Source organism: Apis dorsata, unplaced genomic scaffold, assembly GCF_000469605.1.
Source record: "Apis dorsata unplaced genomic scaffold, Apis dorsata 1.3 scaffold_1, whole genome shotgun sequence".
NCBI classification, from domain to species: Eukaryota; Metazoa; Arthropoda; class Insecta; order Hymenoptera; family Apidae; genus Apis; species Apis dorsata.
The window spans coordinates 399,334-412,406 of record NW_006263304.1 but is presented as its reverse complement, the minus strand read 5'-3'; the positions used below and the strand labels follow the sequence as shown (position 1 = coordinate 412,406).

The 13,073-nt window shown below is 29.3% G+C and overlaps 2 protein-coding genes across 3 annotated transcripts in view; one reads left to right on the top strand and one right to left on the bottom strand.

Moving 5' to 3' along the window:
- Positions 1–1,234, top strand: part of LOC102673004 (paired amphipathic helix protein Sin3a) — a 17,361-nt gene extending 16,127 nt beyond the window's left edge. For both annotated transcript variants that reach the window (XM_006607079.2, XM_006607080.2), the window contains 2 exons: positions 27–237; positions 326–1,234. In XM_006607079.2, coding sequence (XP_006607142.1) covers positions 27–237; positions 326–577 — 463 coding nt within the window. In that variant the 3' untranslated portion in view covers positions 578–1,234. The remainder of the gene's footprint in view (positions 1–26; positions 238–325) is intronic.
- Positions 1,235–5,001: 3,767 nt separating this feature from the next.
- On the bottom strand, positions 5,002–8,676 carry LOC102672735. Its single transcript, XM_006607076.2, has 3 exons — positions 8,138–8,676; positions 6,942–7,120; positions 5,002–5,521 (listed from the first exon to the last, which is right to left on the bottom strand). The coding sequence occupies exons 1-3, from the start codon at positions 8,216–8,218 to the stop codon at positions 5,377–5,379; spliced, it is 405 nt and encodes a 134-aa protein (XP_006607139.1). The 5' UTR covers positions 8,219–8,676; the 3' UTR covers positions 5,002–5,376.
- Between the last annotated feature and the right edge of the window lie 4,397 nt (positions 8,677–13,073).

Genomic DNA, 13,073 nt, shown 5'->3' with positions numbered 1-13,073 from the left:
TTTTTTTTTTTTTTTTTTTTTTTTAGGACAACAGATAAAGAAAAATCATTGGATTCTGTAGATGCACTTCTAAAACGGCCTCCTAGTTTAAGATTAGCAGATTCTGGGGATACATCTGATATCATCAATTCTGATGAAACACAATGCAGATTTAATCCTAATAGTTACCAAATGCTCTATATTGCTAGTAAGGAAGCATTCCTATATAAACAAAATTCATTCAGTCGTGCCAGAGAGGTATGTTTAATAATTAAAGCTTAAATATATATTTTATTTGCTAACGATCTTCGATATTTGCGATATTACTTATTTGCTTCTTCAACAGTGTCATCCAGCTGTGACAAAACATTTGAATTCAAAATTCCATCAATGGTTGGCATCTTGGGCATCTAAAAATGTTGCGGACGTTCAGCATCGATTATGTCAAGATTGGTTGATGGGACGTTACGAAAACTTAATTCCTCATAAGACACGAGTGATCACAGACAATGACCAAACGAGATCGCCTTATAGACAATACAATCGTTATAGAGTGGAACGTTTGCAACCTGATCTTCTGACAGAATCCTGTGTATAATCATATGTCTTTTATCATTTCTTTACCATGAGAGATCTCTCTTATCATTTCTTTATTGAGAACTCGTTTCGGTAATCTCACATTCATATTTTCTGTTTAAAACAAATTAATAGTTAAGAGAAAATTATCAAGGCAAAATTAAAGATGATTCTTGAATTATATTGCGTGCACGTACAACGAGATGCATGTTTTATTTTGCCAACGAAGTTCATCGGGAACGAAGAAGGTGCAGAAATGGTCATTAGAAAAGAAAGTATCGAAGACTATAACGAATCGTCTTTACATTGTGTACTACACTTATTCATTCAATTTTTACTAAATTTGATTCTTTAACTGTACAGGTTATAAATAATCTGATGCAAATGGAAATATCGCTGATTTGTTGTTGTTTGTCTAAAAGTTTAATGTAAAGAGTCTCTTCAATTTAAAATATTAAATAAACTATCGAATCGAATATTAGAAGAAAGAGAAACAGTTGTAACGAGCGATATTTCCAGTTGTATTAAAGATCAAGCTTGTGATCAGGTAATATAAGATATCTAAACGTAATGTTTCATTTCCGAAGATCGAATACTTTCCGATATAATTAGATATAGATTTTCCAGGTAAGGTTTTACATAAGAGAGTAAAGTTACGGTAAAACTTTTGATACTTTATGTAATATCTTAAAAGATTTAGAAAGAATATTCTATCGTCATGTAATTGTCGTTTATAAGCGTATTGCAGATTCAGTCAATTTTATTTTATTAAGTATTTTATTTTTATAGAGAGAGAGACTTACACGATTGTAATTGAAACATTAAATATTGTTAGTAATTAAAAATCTATTAAAATTTCGATTTACATATGTTCTATTATTTAAACACTTTCTATTTATATATAACTAAAACGTAACAGAATATTGGATTATAATAAATTGGCCAAAATTGTATACTTTTTTTTTAATAATATAAATTGTATATACATGTATGTAAAATATCTTTCATTCGAAGTTTTTAATAACTTACTTCTCTTATTTTCTTACGAATATGGTAATTAGAATTTTCGTTCTCTTAAATTCGGTATACATACAATTATATGTATAAATAAATACATGCTTGTATATATATATATGTATGTGTATATATGTGGATATATAATAATTGAAGACATATATACGTATATACACATATGAAATGAAAAAAAACTAGGCCTTATTTTTTACCTGATCTTTAGGCTATTCGATAAAAACTGTAAAATATTTAAATATGGCGGTGTTCCTGTACAGTGCAAAGCTGTTGACAACATTAGAATGCGGTGTTCATTGGGAAAGACATTATCTCATCACGCACGAGATATATGGTTGATATTATTTTATGTTATTATTAAGTATATATCTTTTTATTAGTTCTTTTACTTTGTAAGTCTATGCATGAGATACAAACTATGAACTGATTAAACATTTATAAATTATTTTTTATACTGTTAATATTGATTACAGTGTTTAAGATTTGCATTAGATTTGAAACATTCACAAAAAAGAAAAAATAAAATAATTAGATGAAGGAATTCGTGCGTGGTGAAAAAAAATAGCACATAATTTCTATATAAAATTTAAATCTTTATAATAATATAAAAAAATGAATGGCTTTCATTATATGGATTTTCTGTGATTTTCAAGACATTCAAGTAAAAAATAACATTTAAAAAATACTGACGGATAACAATGTATACATAAATTTTTAATTGAATACATTTTTATCCTTATTTAATTTAATTGAAGTCTTGACGTCTCTATTTTTCTGATTAATTTTCAAAAGATGCCATTTTACATTCATTTAGACATATAAATACAGATACACCGTGCTACTCAGTTATGCAATAATACTGCCCCCACCCCCTCATCCCTTGTACATTAAACTGTATATCTTATTAAAGAACAAAGAAAAGAGAGACGCGGTCTTCCGATGCTCGACTACTTGTGACTATTGATGATGAATGATGATAGTGTATTTTATCGAGAAATTGCTAATTTTAAAAGTGTATGTCCATGTATCAAAAGTGAATGTACAGGCAATTTTATTACTCGAGATAATAATTTAATGTTGATATATTTTGCACAAATCATTATTAATATTAATAAATCATTAATATTATAGCTGTTTTATTTGATTTATTAAATTATTTTCAGGATAATTCGCAATTAATTCATCTATATTTATTAATAATTAAAAATTGAGGTAAGTGATAGAAATGATGAAAGAAGGATATAAAATACAATATAATATTTCCAGCAACATTACTTATTTTTATTAAAAATGATAACATTGATAATCATTGTACAACTATAGATAATTTAATCTTCCTGTGTATTAAATATTAAGTGAAATACTGCATATGAATACATTGCCTGTACTATTTTCTACACGCTTTCTTGAAATAGTAAAAATATTCTAAACTATTAATTCATTTAAGTAATGTTTAAGTGGTTTTTCTAATAATAAAAATTTTTCTAAATAATTAAACACACACATTACATTTAACATATTATTAAATTCATAAATTTTGAAATATTTTTGATGTTATAAACGTGTAGAAAAGTGGTTCTATATAATTATTTTTCTGTTTTATCTTTTCATGTATATCTATTGCAATGCAATTAGAAACAAAGAATAAGATGATTTATCATTCTTATCTTTCATTAACTCTGTTTTGTGTTAATATAGTTGCAAAGCAACTGCAAGACGGTGTAATATCTATGAAATGTGAAAAATGTTGAAAAATAATTGTTGGGGCAAGAACCTCTTTGGTCTTTGAATAAAAATTCGAACATGGCATTTATAATGAATGAATGATAGTTATAATTGATGAAAGAAATATAATTAGATTGTAAATTAAACTACTATTTCATCCATCAATTATATATTACTATTGCACGTTATAAATAATCGATAATGATATACAAAAAAGATTCAAAACAATTTTCCCTGTTAAGTACAAAATTGTGAATCGTGCCTTATCAAAATACTGTAACCTATACTTGCTAATTTTACACCACCTTGAGTACTCTTAAGGTGCATATTAACTTAAGAATAGTTAAATGTTAATCGCTGATAAACTTCGATAAAAAATAAATTCGTTTACGTAACTGATATTTTTAAATTCAAATATAAATCGATATATCGAACCATTCGTCGAAGTTTGTCATCGATTGTAAGAATCGATTGCTAACTCGTATTTGAAGGTCGAATGATTCAATTGCATCATTATTATTGATGAAATATTTAAAAAATTTTACATTTGTCTTCTTTTTAAACAAAAGATACATTTCTCGTAAATTTCAATAATAAATTTTATATTGGCAATAAAATAGTTTTATGAAAAATTGAAAAAAATGATGATCGAGATGAAATTTAAATGATTCGAATTTTAAATGATAGTTCGCTTACTTTAAGTGTAATAAACGAGCTATAACTTAAGAATAAAATTACAAATTTTCAAATCTTATTAAAGTTTGATACAAACTCGAATCTTCTTAGACCTGATCTTATTCATTCTTGAAATATTTAAGTAACTTTTTTATATAACTTAGATATTTTTGATGAGACAAGTACAATTCATTTGTGATAATTTAGCTTGATAAAATCAATCAGGTCTGAAAAGATTTCATTTCATACTTCCTTCTATTTCATATCAAGAGAAAGTAAAATGAAACTTACTTAACTTGATTAAAATTCAAAAAATTAAAATTCAAAAAATATTGATGCATATTAATTATTGCTTAATTACCTTATGATGAATTTTCTATATGAATAATTTGAAGAAAAACTGCAACTTACGGCTTCATATTCCGTGCGTCTTGTGTATTCCGAACGATAGTAACTTAATTTCCGTTTCTATTCTCAATTTACATTAAAATTAATGTGACACTGCGATATTTATAATTTTTTTTTATCGATTTTTAACGAAATTGAAATTTAAAATAATTTACAAACTAAACGAATTTGAAAATAGCGCCACTGCACGAGACTTGCTTAATAGCAGCGCGAAATTTATACGCAGTCTTTCGTTACCAGTCATAGGTGGTGCATCATTCGAAGACCCAATTCGTCTCGTGTAGTTAAAGGTAAAATTAATAATTTTAAATACTTTTTTTTGCTAAAACTATGAAAAAATTGTAAATAATAATCTCAAGAAGCTTTTTATATAAGAATATAATAAGAATATATATAAATAAATACTTTTTATAGTTAAAATATATTCTAATATTCTTACGCCGGTAGACCAGTATTCCCATATTATACGTTCAAATAATTTGTTTCGATTTTCATCTTATTCATCTATAAATATTAATAATTCGTTAAAAATCTTTAAATACAATCAATTAATTCTTGATTTATGCTCTAAATTTAATAAATTTCGAATAAAAAATTTCCGATATTGTGTCTTGTCTCTAATTTCGATTATCGAAATATATCGAAATATATCGCGGCCATATTTGATTTTAAATCTAACCGATATTTGATTTCGTTTCCGCAGTGTTCGTTCAAATATTAATAGCACTTAGACAGGCCGCATAAAATTATTTAATATATATAAATTGTGATATTGTGACATGTTTTTTGTTATAGATTTATATACGCGAGTATAATAGTTGACATAATATTTAAACAGAGTGTCAAAGTGTTTTTTGAAAAACGGAAAATTCACTTCGTTCAATGGAGCCATGCATGAGACAGCAATAAGGACGGTGATGCCACCATGACCACGGTTGTTTGAGAAGATGTTTGTCATTCAGGTATGTTTGTTTATCATGTTTCTTAACTAAGATAATCCATATCTTCGGCTGTCTCGCCTTCGATGTCATCCGCTGTCGTATTTTGACGGCAGTGATATACGTATGCACTCATAGATACATTTTCTCCAGTGCGTACACACTTATACGTTTCATCAGGACACTTGCATCTAACACATAAAAAGAAACAATTTATTGTAATAAAATATCTATATATAATATAGATATAAAAAAGTCAAGTTTTTAATTTAGCAAAGTTTATTTGATATTAATTTGAATAATAAGTTCATGTATACCATTATTATTTGTATAGAAGAAAATAATGGAATAGATTAAGTATTCATTGTGGCAAATGAATATTTAATAAAGAATATTTATCGTTCCTTTTTATCTTGAAAAAATTACATATTAGTTCATTCATAAGTATATAATTTTAATACATTGTTGACGGTATATAAAATGGAATATATAAAATGGATTGAATCTTAGTTCTTGGATATTTTTAGAAATTATGCAAAATATAATGGTTTATTTCGAATAATTGTTTAAAATTAAATTAAGATCCTATAAAATATCTTGATTAGTTGTATGAATTGAACTTTTTAAATTCAAATGGCGATTTTCAGAATAAATCTTCATATTTGACTTTACATGAAACTCGAGTAACGAATGAAAAATGGCAATAAGTATGGAACTTCCAAGTCCATTCCGAATATCAGATTTCAGCGAGTATCAAATGTCATAACAGAAGGCTTATATGTTTTTATCAAAATTATAAATAAGCGTAAAATGCAAGGAATCAATCGTTTATCATTGGAATTTAAAATTACTAGTTAAATAATAATTTTAATAACAATGATGATGAATTTGATTCATCATTAATATAATTTATGATTATTGCTGTTAAAATTATTATTTGAAATATATGCTTATTAATTTCTATCAATATCTGAGAAATGAAAAACGCCATTTGATATTTCCAATCACCAATATTTTTTTATTTGAGAAGAAAAAAATGCTAATTAATATTTTTCGTTAACGATATTTGAAAATTGAAAGATGTCAATTGATATCTACAATATCAAAGTTAAAGTTTTTGCTAATTTATGAGAATAGACAAATATTAATTATTTATGATTATTCATAATTAATTTATTATAATATTTTGTAAATATTTCATGGTAAGTATATTAATATATTAAATAAATAATTACAAACAATAATATAAATAAGCAAATATATTAATGAAAATTATATATAATTATACAATATTATACATATATATCATATATTAATGCAATAATAAAATTATTACATAATTCTATTTAAATTATGTAATATGTTAATGTTAAAAAAATATACATACATATTGTACTACATACATTTATATATACATATTGTATTATATACATTTATATATAATAATAATATTTAAATATAAATATAAAAATTCAATCAAAAGATAAATTAAAATAATATTTAAAAGAGAAATATATAATTATATCAGATATAATTTTCATAAAAATATTTGCTTTATGCTGTAGTATTCATAATTATTTTGATCATTATGCATGCATAATTCCAACTTACGTATTCGGCATGAAAATCGTGCTTCGCCGAGTGACAGGATTGTACGTATTCCATCCGCAGGGTGTATCATAACAATTCCGTTTCGGACGATCGTCATTTCCGCTTTCGGTTGCTCTTTGCGTTCTCAGGTTATCGGGATGCATTTCGTGAACAATCCTGCGTAATTGTTCGGCAAATTCCTAACAAGAAAAAAATTACAACAAATGTTAAAAATTTATATATTTTTTTTTTTTTGCATAAAATTCAATTAAAAATATATTTAGAGAAATATAGTAATAGTTAGATATAGTAATAGTAATAATTGAAATATAATTGAATATATAATTTTGAATTTTAGAAAATTCCAAAAAAAAAGAGAGAAAATAATTTATATTTGCTATACGCAAAGATTAGGGAATAGAATATTGTGATAGATCAGATTTGGTAAAATAATTGGTACACATTAGAAATATTTTGAAAGATATTGAAATATTTTTAGAGATTATCTTTTACATATTACGCATTAAATTATCGACGCAATAAGATCATCAATGCTATCGATTTCGCATTTTGAAAAAAAAAAAAATGTTGAGTCTTGTACGCGTTATGTTATCGTGTATTTGAAGTGTGAAATCATGAATCGGACGAATTGCAATCATATCGCATACGATAATGTTCAAGTTCCATTTAATGAACGTAAAGATATAGTATCGCTAAATTCGTGATTTACAAATTTTCAAATATATAAAATATGAATATTTTTTTTAAAGACTGATATAATATATTCGATTTGAAATATCATTGATGACATAAGTTACAAAATTTTGATAATATATCTGTTACTTTATATCATTTTAGAAACCATGCAATTTAAATTGACTTTAAATATTCTTTAATTTTTAGAAAGAATTTTTGTTAAATAAAATATTCCTTATTGTTATTATATTTCCTATTTTTCTCTTGCAATTTAATTAATGCAATAAATTCAAATCTTGTACACGTGAAATTGTTTCAAATCCCAAACGGGATTCAAATATCACGTATTAATAAAATTTCTTCAATATAATACGAATTCTTCGTGCTCAGATCAGAAATATAAAAAAAAAAAAAAAACCAAATTATTCATGCAAATTCGCGATCAAAAAGTCATCTCGATCATCGATTTTTATTTCAACAAGTACATCGATTATGATAAACAGTTATGATATATATCTTACCTCCGATCTAACTGCCGCACTATTGGAATATTGGACGGTGTATAGAACCGCCAGCAAAGTCACTAAAAGTACTAGCTTCATCCTGTTGTGTAGATAATCAATTCTTCTTTCCAAAAAACGAAGCACGTGAAAGCTATCGCTCGAGAAGACGAACGAAGATGGTATCAAATTTCTTCTCTGTTGATAGATCCTTTTTCCTTCCAATTTCAATTTATAGAAACCTCTGTTATTCTCGAATTAGGCAATAATCTTCCGAGAGACGAACTTCGACGCGGGATAGACCCGCGCACTGATTCTTGATTCAAACTACTAGATAGCAAAGGATGTGGTTATGGTTCGCGGCTATGGTTGCTCGATATAACGCTGGTCGTTCTCGTGAAGCGATTTTATTCGCGTTTGCTAGAGTTTGCCGATTTTTAATTGTAATAAAATACACGCGTGCTATCTCTCGTTCTTCGTTCAGTGATAGTTGTGTACCAAACCCGCGATACTACTGACCGTATACATAGACTGTCGCCTCGTATAGAATGAAGAGACTTGCGAGATGCCGCGGGTTTATATAGGCTGAGTTGGCGGAGTGGGGGTTCGCGTTTCTTCTGTTTCGTCGGTCGATTCGAAGATCGTTTCATGGGGTTAATTTCGAGCTACCAGTTGATCAATTTCGAGGAAAAAAAAAAAAAAAATATGCGTTACATATATGACAATGGTGGAAAGATGGATATTCATGATTATGCCGATTGATAAAGTTGGTAAGTTGGAGAGCTGGAGATTTTCATATGTGCGAGATTGGGAAAGAAATTCGTTGTGATTTTTATTTTAAAAAATTTGGTAAAAAATCAAAGGGATGTTACTTTCTTCGTTTTGGAAATTATTTTTAATTGGATTAAATAAAGTTTAAATCCTTGCGAGTGGATGGATTTAATAGATCTGGAAGAATTAGGAAGAGATTTATAAAACATTTTTTCTGATTGGTTTTGCGATTTCATTTGTTTTGTGACATTTCTCGTTCCATTTTTCTATTGAGTAAACAAATTTTCTACGTCAACACTTGTTGTGCCATTTTTTATTATAAATCATTTTGTTGTTATGTCTGTGGAATTATTGGATCATATTCACTGAATGGTTGTAACGATTCGATCATGTATTCGAATGTCACGTTGCAAAAATATTTTGCTTGTTCTTAGCTTTCGGTTATCGTTTAGAGTTTATTGTTACCTGAACCAACTTATTACTCACTGACTATACAAAATTATATCATAAAATATATCTTGGTATTCCGTTATTTTAAATTTTCGTTTTTTTCCAGTTTAAATATCATTTAGATTAGATTTATACTTTATTTACACTTTCAATTTAAAAATTTGAATATTTTGTTAAATTGAATTTATCTTATATATATTTATATCTCGTCCATTCCAATATAGATATTTTCCAATGTACGTTTCTATTAATCATTTAAACTGCAAAGCATTAGTCAAACACTGATTGCAAGCCAGAAAAATGATGACGTCGATAGATCATTTGTGTACTCGTAAAGGAAAGATCAAACGCATCGCGCTGTCGGATTGGATTTAGTGAAACGAAAAGTCGTACGATTCGAGGCTAATCTCGATTATGTAACCTTGATCTTTTCCATCGATCGGAAAAAAAATTAAATCCATTATCGAAACAAATTTATCACGTTTTATCATATTTTCTTCGACTACGAATTTCCAAAAAAAAGAAAAAAAAAAAAGAAGAAAAAAAAATCCCAAGATTAAGCATCCATTCCTTTGCTTAATTACGATTCTCATAGATAAATTTCCTATACAATCGAATTTCTACCATTGATCTCGTTGCTCCGATTTAAAAAGTTTCCTCTTATTTTCCATCGATTCCATCTCTCGAATATGAGTCACGGTCATTTTTAATAATTCCACGATTGAAAATCCCCGCGATGAAACCGCTTCGAACCGCTTTCGATCGGCTTCGAATACGGTAGTCCGATTGATCAGCATGTCGGACGTGGCTTCTGCCACGATGATCGAAGCACATCGATCGATGATAGCGTTGTTTATTCGGCACCGGCATTTTAGTTGGACGACAGATAAACGCACGTGAGTCAGAAGTGCAGAGGCTTGACGGGGGCTTGTCAGCATCTCGACCAATGGCACACGGCCTTAAACGTGACGCCTGGTCGCATCATGTGCGGAGGACACGATCTATCGTGCCTCATTGACTTGCTCCGTGATCGCACCGTCGATTTCGCATTGGACATCGAGCGTGAATCGAAGCGAATCTCGTGTTTCTTTCACACGGGATTCTCGTGTCAATGAGATACGGAGTTGCGATTTCTTTTCTTGTTCAACATCGTTTTCATAGTTGAAAGATTTTTCGATTTTTCATTTTTTGAAAATATATAATTCTTGTTTTAATTATCGTTCGATTTATTATCGATTTTTTAATTAATTTTCCGAGTATAGTTGCAAGATCTTATCAATTCAATGTCGTGATTTATCAGTATTCGGTTGATTTCAAGATTTTTCGATTATTTTTCTAAATGCAATGGAATTTTTACAACGAAATTTTCAAAATTCGTTCGATTATTTGAACACTTAATAGAGAAATGTCATCACAATAATATAAATATTTGTAAGTAATAGTAACGTTCTATGTAATCTAAAAAATTAATTAAACTTATGTTTGAATTCACTTCGAGCCTGATGTTAAAAATAATGGTAAAAATTAGTGAATATTATTATTTACGAATGATTTGATGTTTCGATTTATTAGAACACGATTTTATTTGTTAAAAATCACAGGTAAATCTTTCGATCGGATCTATCGGTCATATGAATAGTTCAGATCGATTGTATAATCGAATCGTATAATAAGAATCATAAATAATCGATGAACACAATCGATGAATATATGATTCGCCTATTTAATTTGAAATTCTAAATCCTTTCGTAGAATTGATCGATAATGAAATTTGACGAGTCATAAATCATAAAATTGCTAATATTAATAGTCAAAGATCTATGATGGATTGTATTGTGCGAGGGAACCTTCAGTTTGGGCCTTTTTATTTTGGGCTCGTGGAATAGGCCTACTCTCTACTCAAAGAATCTAAAAAAAAAAAGAAATTTTAGATGACTTATAACTTTTATCGAAACGCGATGAACGAAATTCCTTTATCCTTTATCCTATCCAAAGAGGAAATAAAAGGATCAAAAGACGGATAAAAAGAAACAAGTGACAACCGAAAATAAAATCTTCCACGATCGATTTGCATTTGCAGTTTAATCGCTTTTAGATGCGGTTAATAAAATTGTAAAGCGACGATAGGAAAAAGAAAAGCACGGGTTTCCATAAGAAAGATCGCAAAAGCGGCATTTGCAGATAGGAAATCCTAGCTTGCGTGGTATAAGGCGCGAGACTCGTGATAAAACGGCTTGATATACGATGCAATACGCGCCTGTTCTGTTCCTCTTTCGGTGGTCTCTCTATGTCAACGATGGGTTGCATCATTCGCGTAACGTAAGACGTAAGAAATTCGGTGAGCGCATATTTTTACAATACTCGAAACTCCGCGTTTCGATATCGAATTTCGTGATCGCAGGACTGATTACGTGTTTTTCGAAAACATGTGGAATTCAATGTTGCGACTTTGGAAGGACACATCTCGATTAAACTTCGCAATATTCCAATACTCAATGGAAACAGCTGATCACAACCGAAGATCGATTCTGAAAATTTGGAAATTTGAATGATTTTGGATTGAATCAATGCGTGAAAAGTATATTTTAAAAACTAATTTGTTAAAGATATTTTTTCATTTATTATTCTCAAACCCAAGAAATCGATCGTTGTCAACGATAAATCAATGTGTTTGAATTTATAGATAATCTTAACGCAGCAAGATTTATCTGTCCAAATTTCCTGCAATATCACGTTTCCTGGTAAAAGATCGAGTTTGAAAAGAAAAATTCCATCAAGATTAAGGAGAGAACACGAGTTGAGCAAAGCGGGCACACATTCAACCGTTCGAATTTTTCCGGAAAAATTTTTCACGTTAATTCATTAAAGTCCCATTAGGCGTACGATCATCCTCTTTCGTCATTTTCGAAACATCGTTACGACGCCGACTCGAAAACTCGATCGAGTTTTGCTTGGCATTGAACCGGGTTGGACAAGGCCGCGTGCTCGCGTGCTAACGATTTATACTTGATTCGTAATCGATTTGATCGGCCTTGGGTAATATAATCGCTCGTGTGTTCCAGCTGGCGATTCGGCTGAATAGAGTTACGCGTGGGGATGTCACATGTCCGTATCAGTCCTCAGCAAAACTGAACACGGGACACCTTTAACAAGACACACGAGAAGGGTCCCTGACAAACGCCAAAATGCTTTTGCGACTCGAATAACGCTGCGTCATTCCGGCTCCATGCGTGCAAAGCTAATTAATGCCATTTCGTCACGTTCCGCACCCTTGTGCACCCCTCGTCTTGCCGCCCGAAATCTTAAGTCTCGAAAGGACGTTTCTTGCAACCAATTAGTTAGGATGATTTAGTGGAACGGTTCGCGCATATTTCTTCTTCGTGATGGAAGACAAATGTCCTCGGGATGTTAATACATATATCCTTCCAGGAATCCATCTTAACCCTTTCACCGACAAATAACTCGAACAGATTAGTCCATCTCGAGATTTATCCCCATCATTTTTTTTCTAGTCTTCATTATGTCCTAAGCTTTATTCGTCGCCCCTACGATTTTTAATTTTTATTCGAGAATTTTCAATTCACGCGATTGTTTCGATTTCAAATTGATGTTAGAAAGTTGTATTTAAAGTTGTTTAGGAAAGGAAAATTTTGATTTTAGAACTTGATCGATGTTCGTGTAACAATTAAAAATATTGGGAAAAAAGTATTTTAAATTTTGTCCTGTCGTTTAGTAG

What these genes read in the sequence shown, in the direction of transcription:
- LOC102672735 (XM_006607076.2), bottom strand. Translation starts at nt 8,218, where the DNA reads ATGAAGCTAGTACTTTTAGTGACTTTGCTGGCGGTTCTATACACCGTC. An exon ending in GTGCGGCAGTTAGATCGGAG is followed by an intron (nt 7,121 to 8,137) that starts GTAAGATATATA and finishes TTTTCTTGTTAG; the next exon opens with GAATTTGCCGAACAATTACG. An exon ending in ACGATTTTCATGCCGAATAC is followed by an intron (nt 5,522 to 6,941) that starts GTAAGTTGGAAT and finishes TTTATGTGTTAG; the next exon opens with ATGCAAGTGTCCTGATGAAA.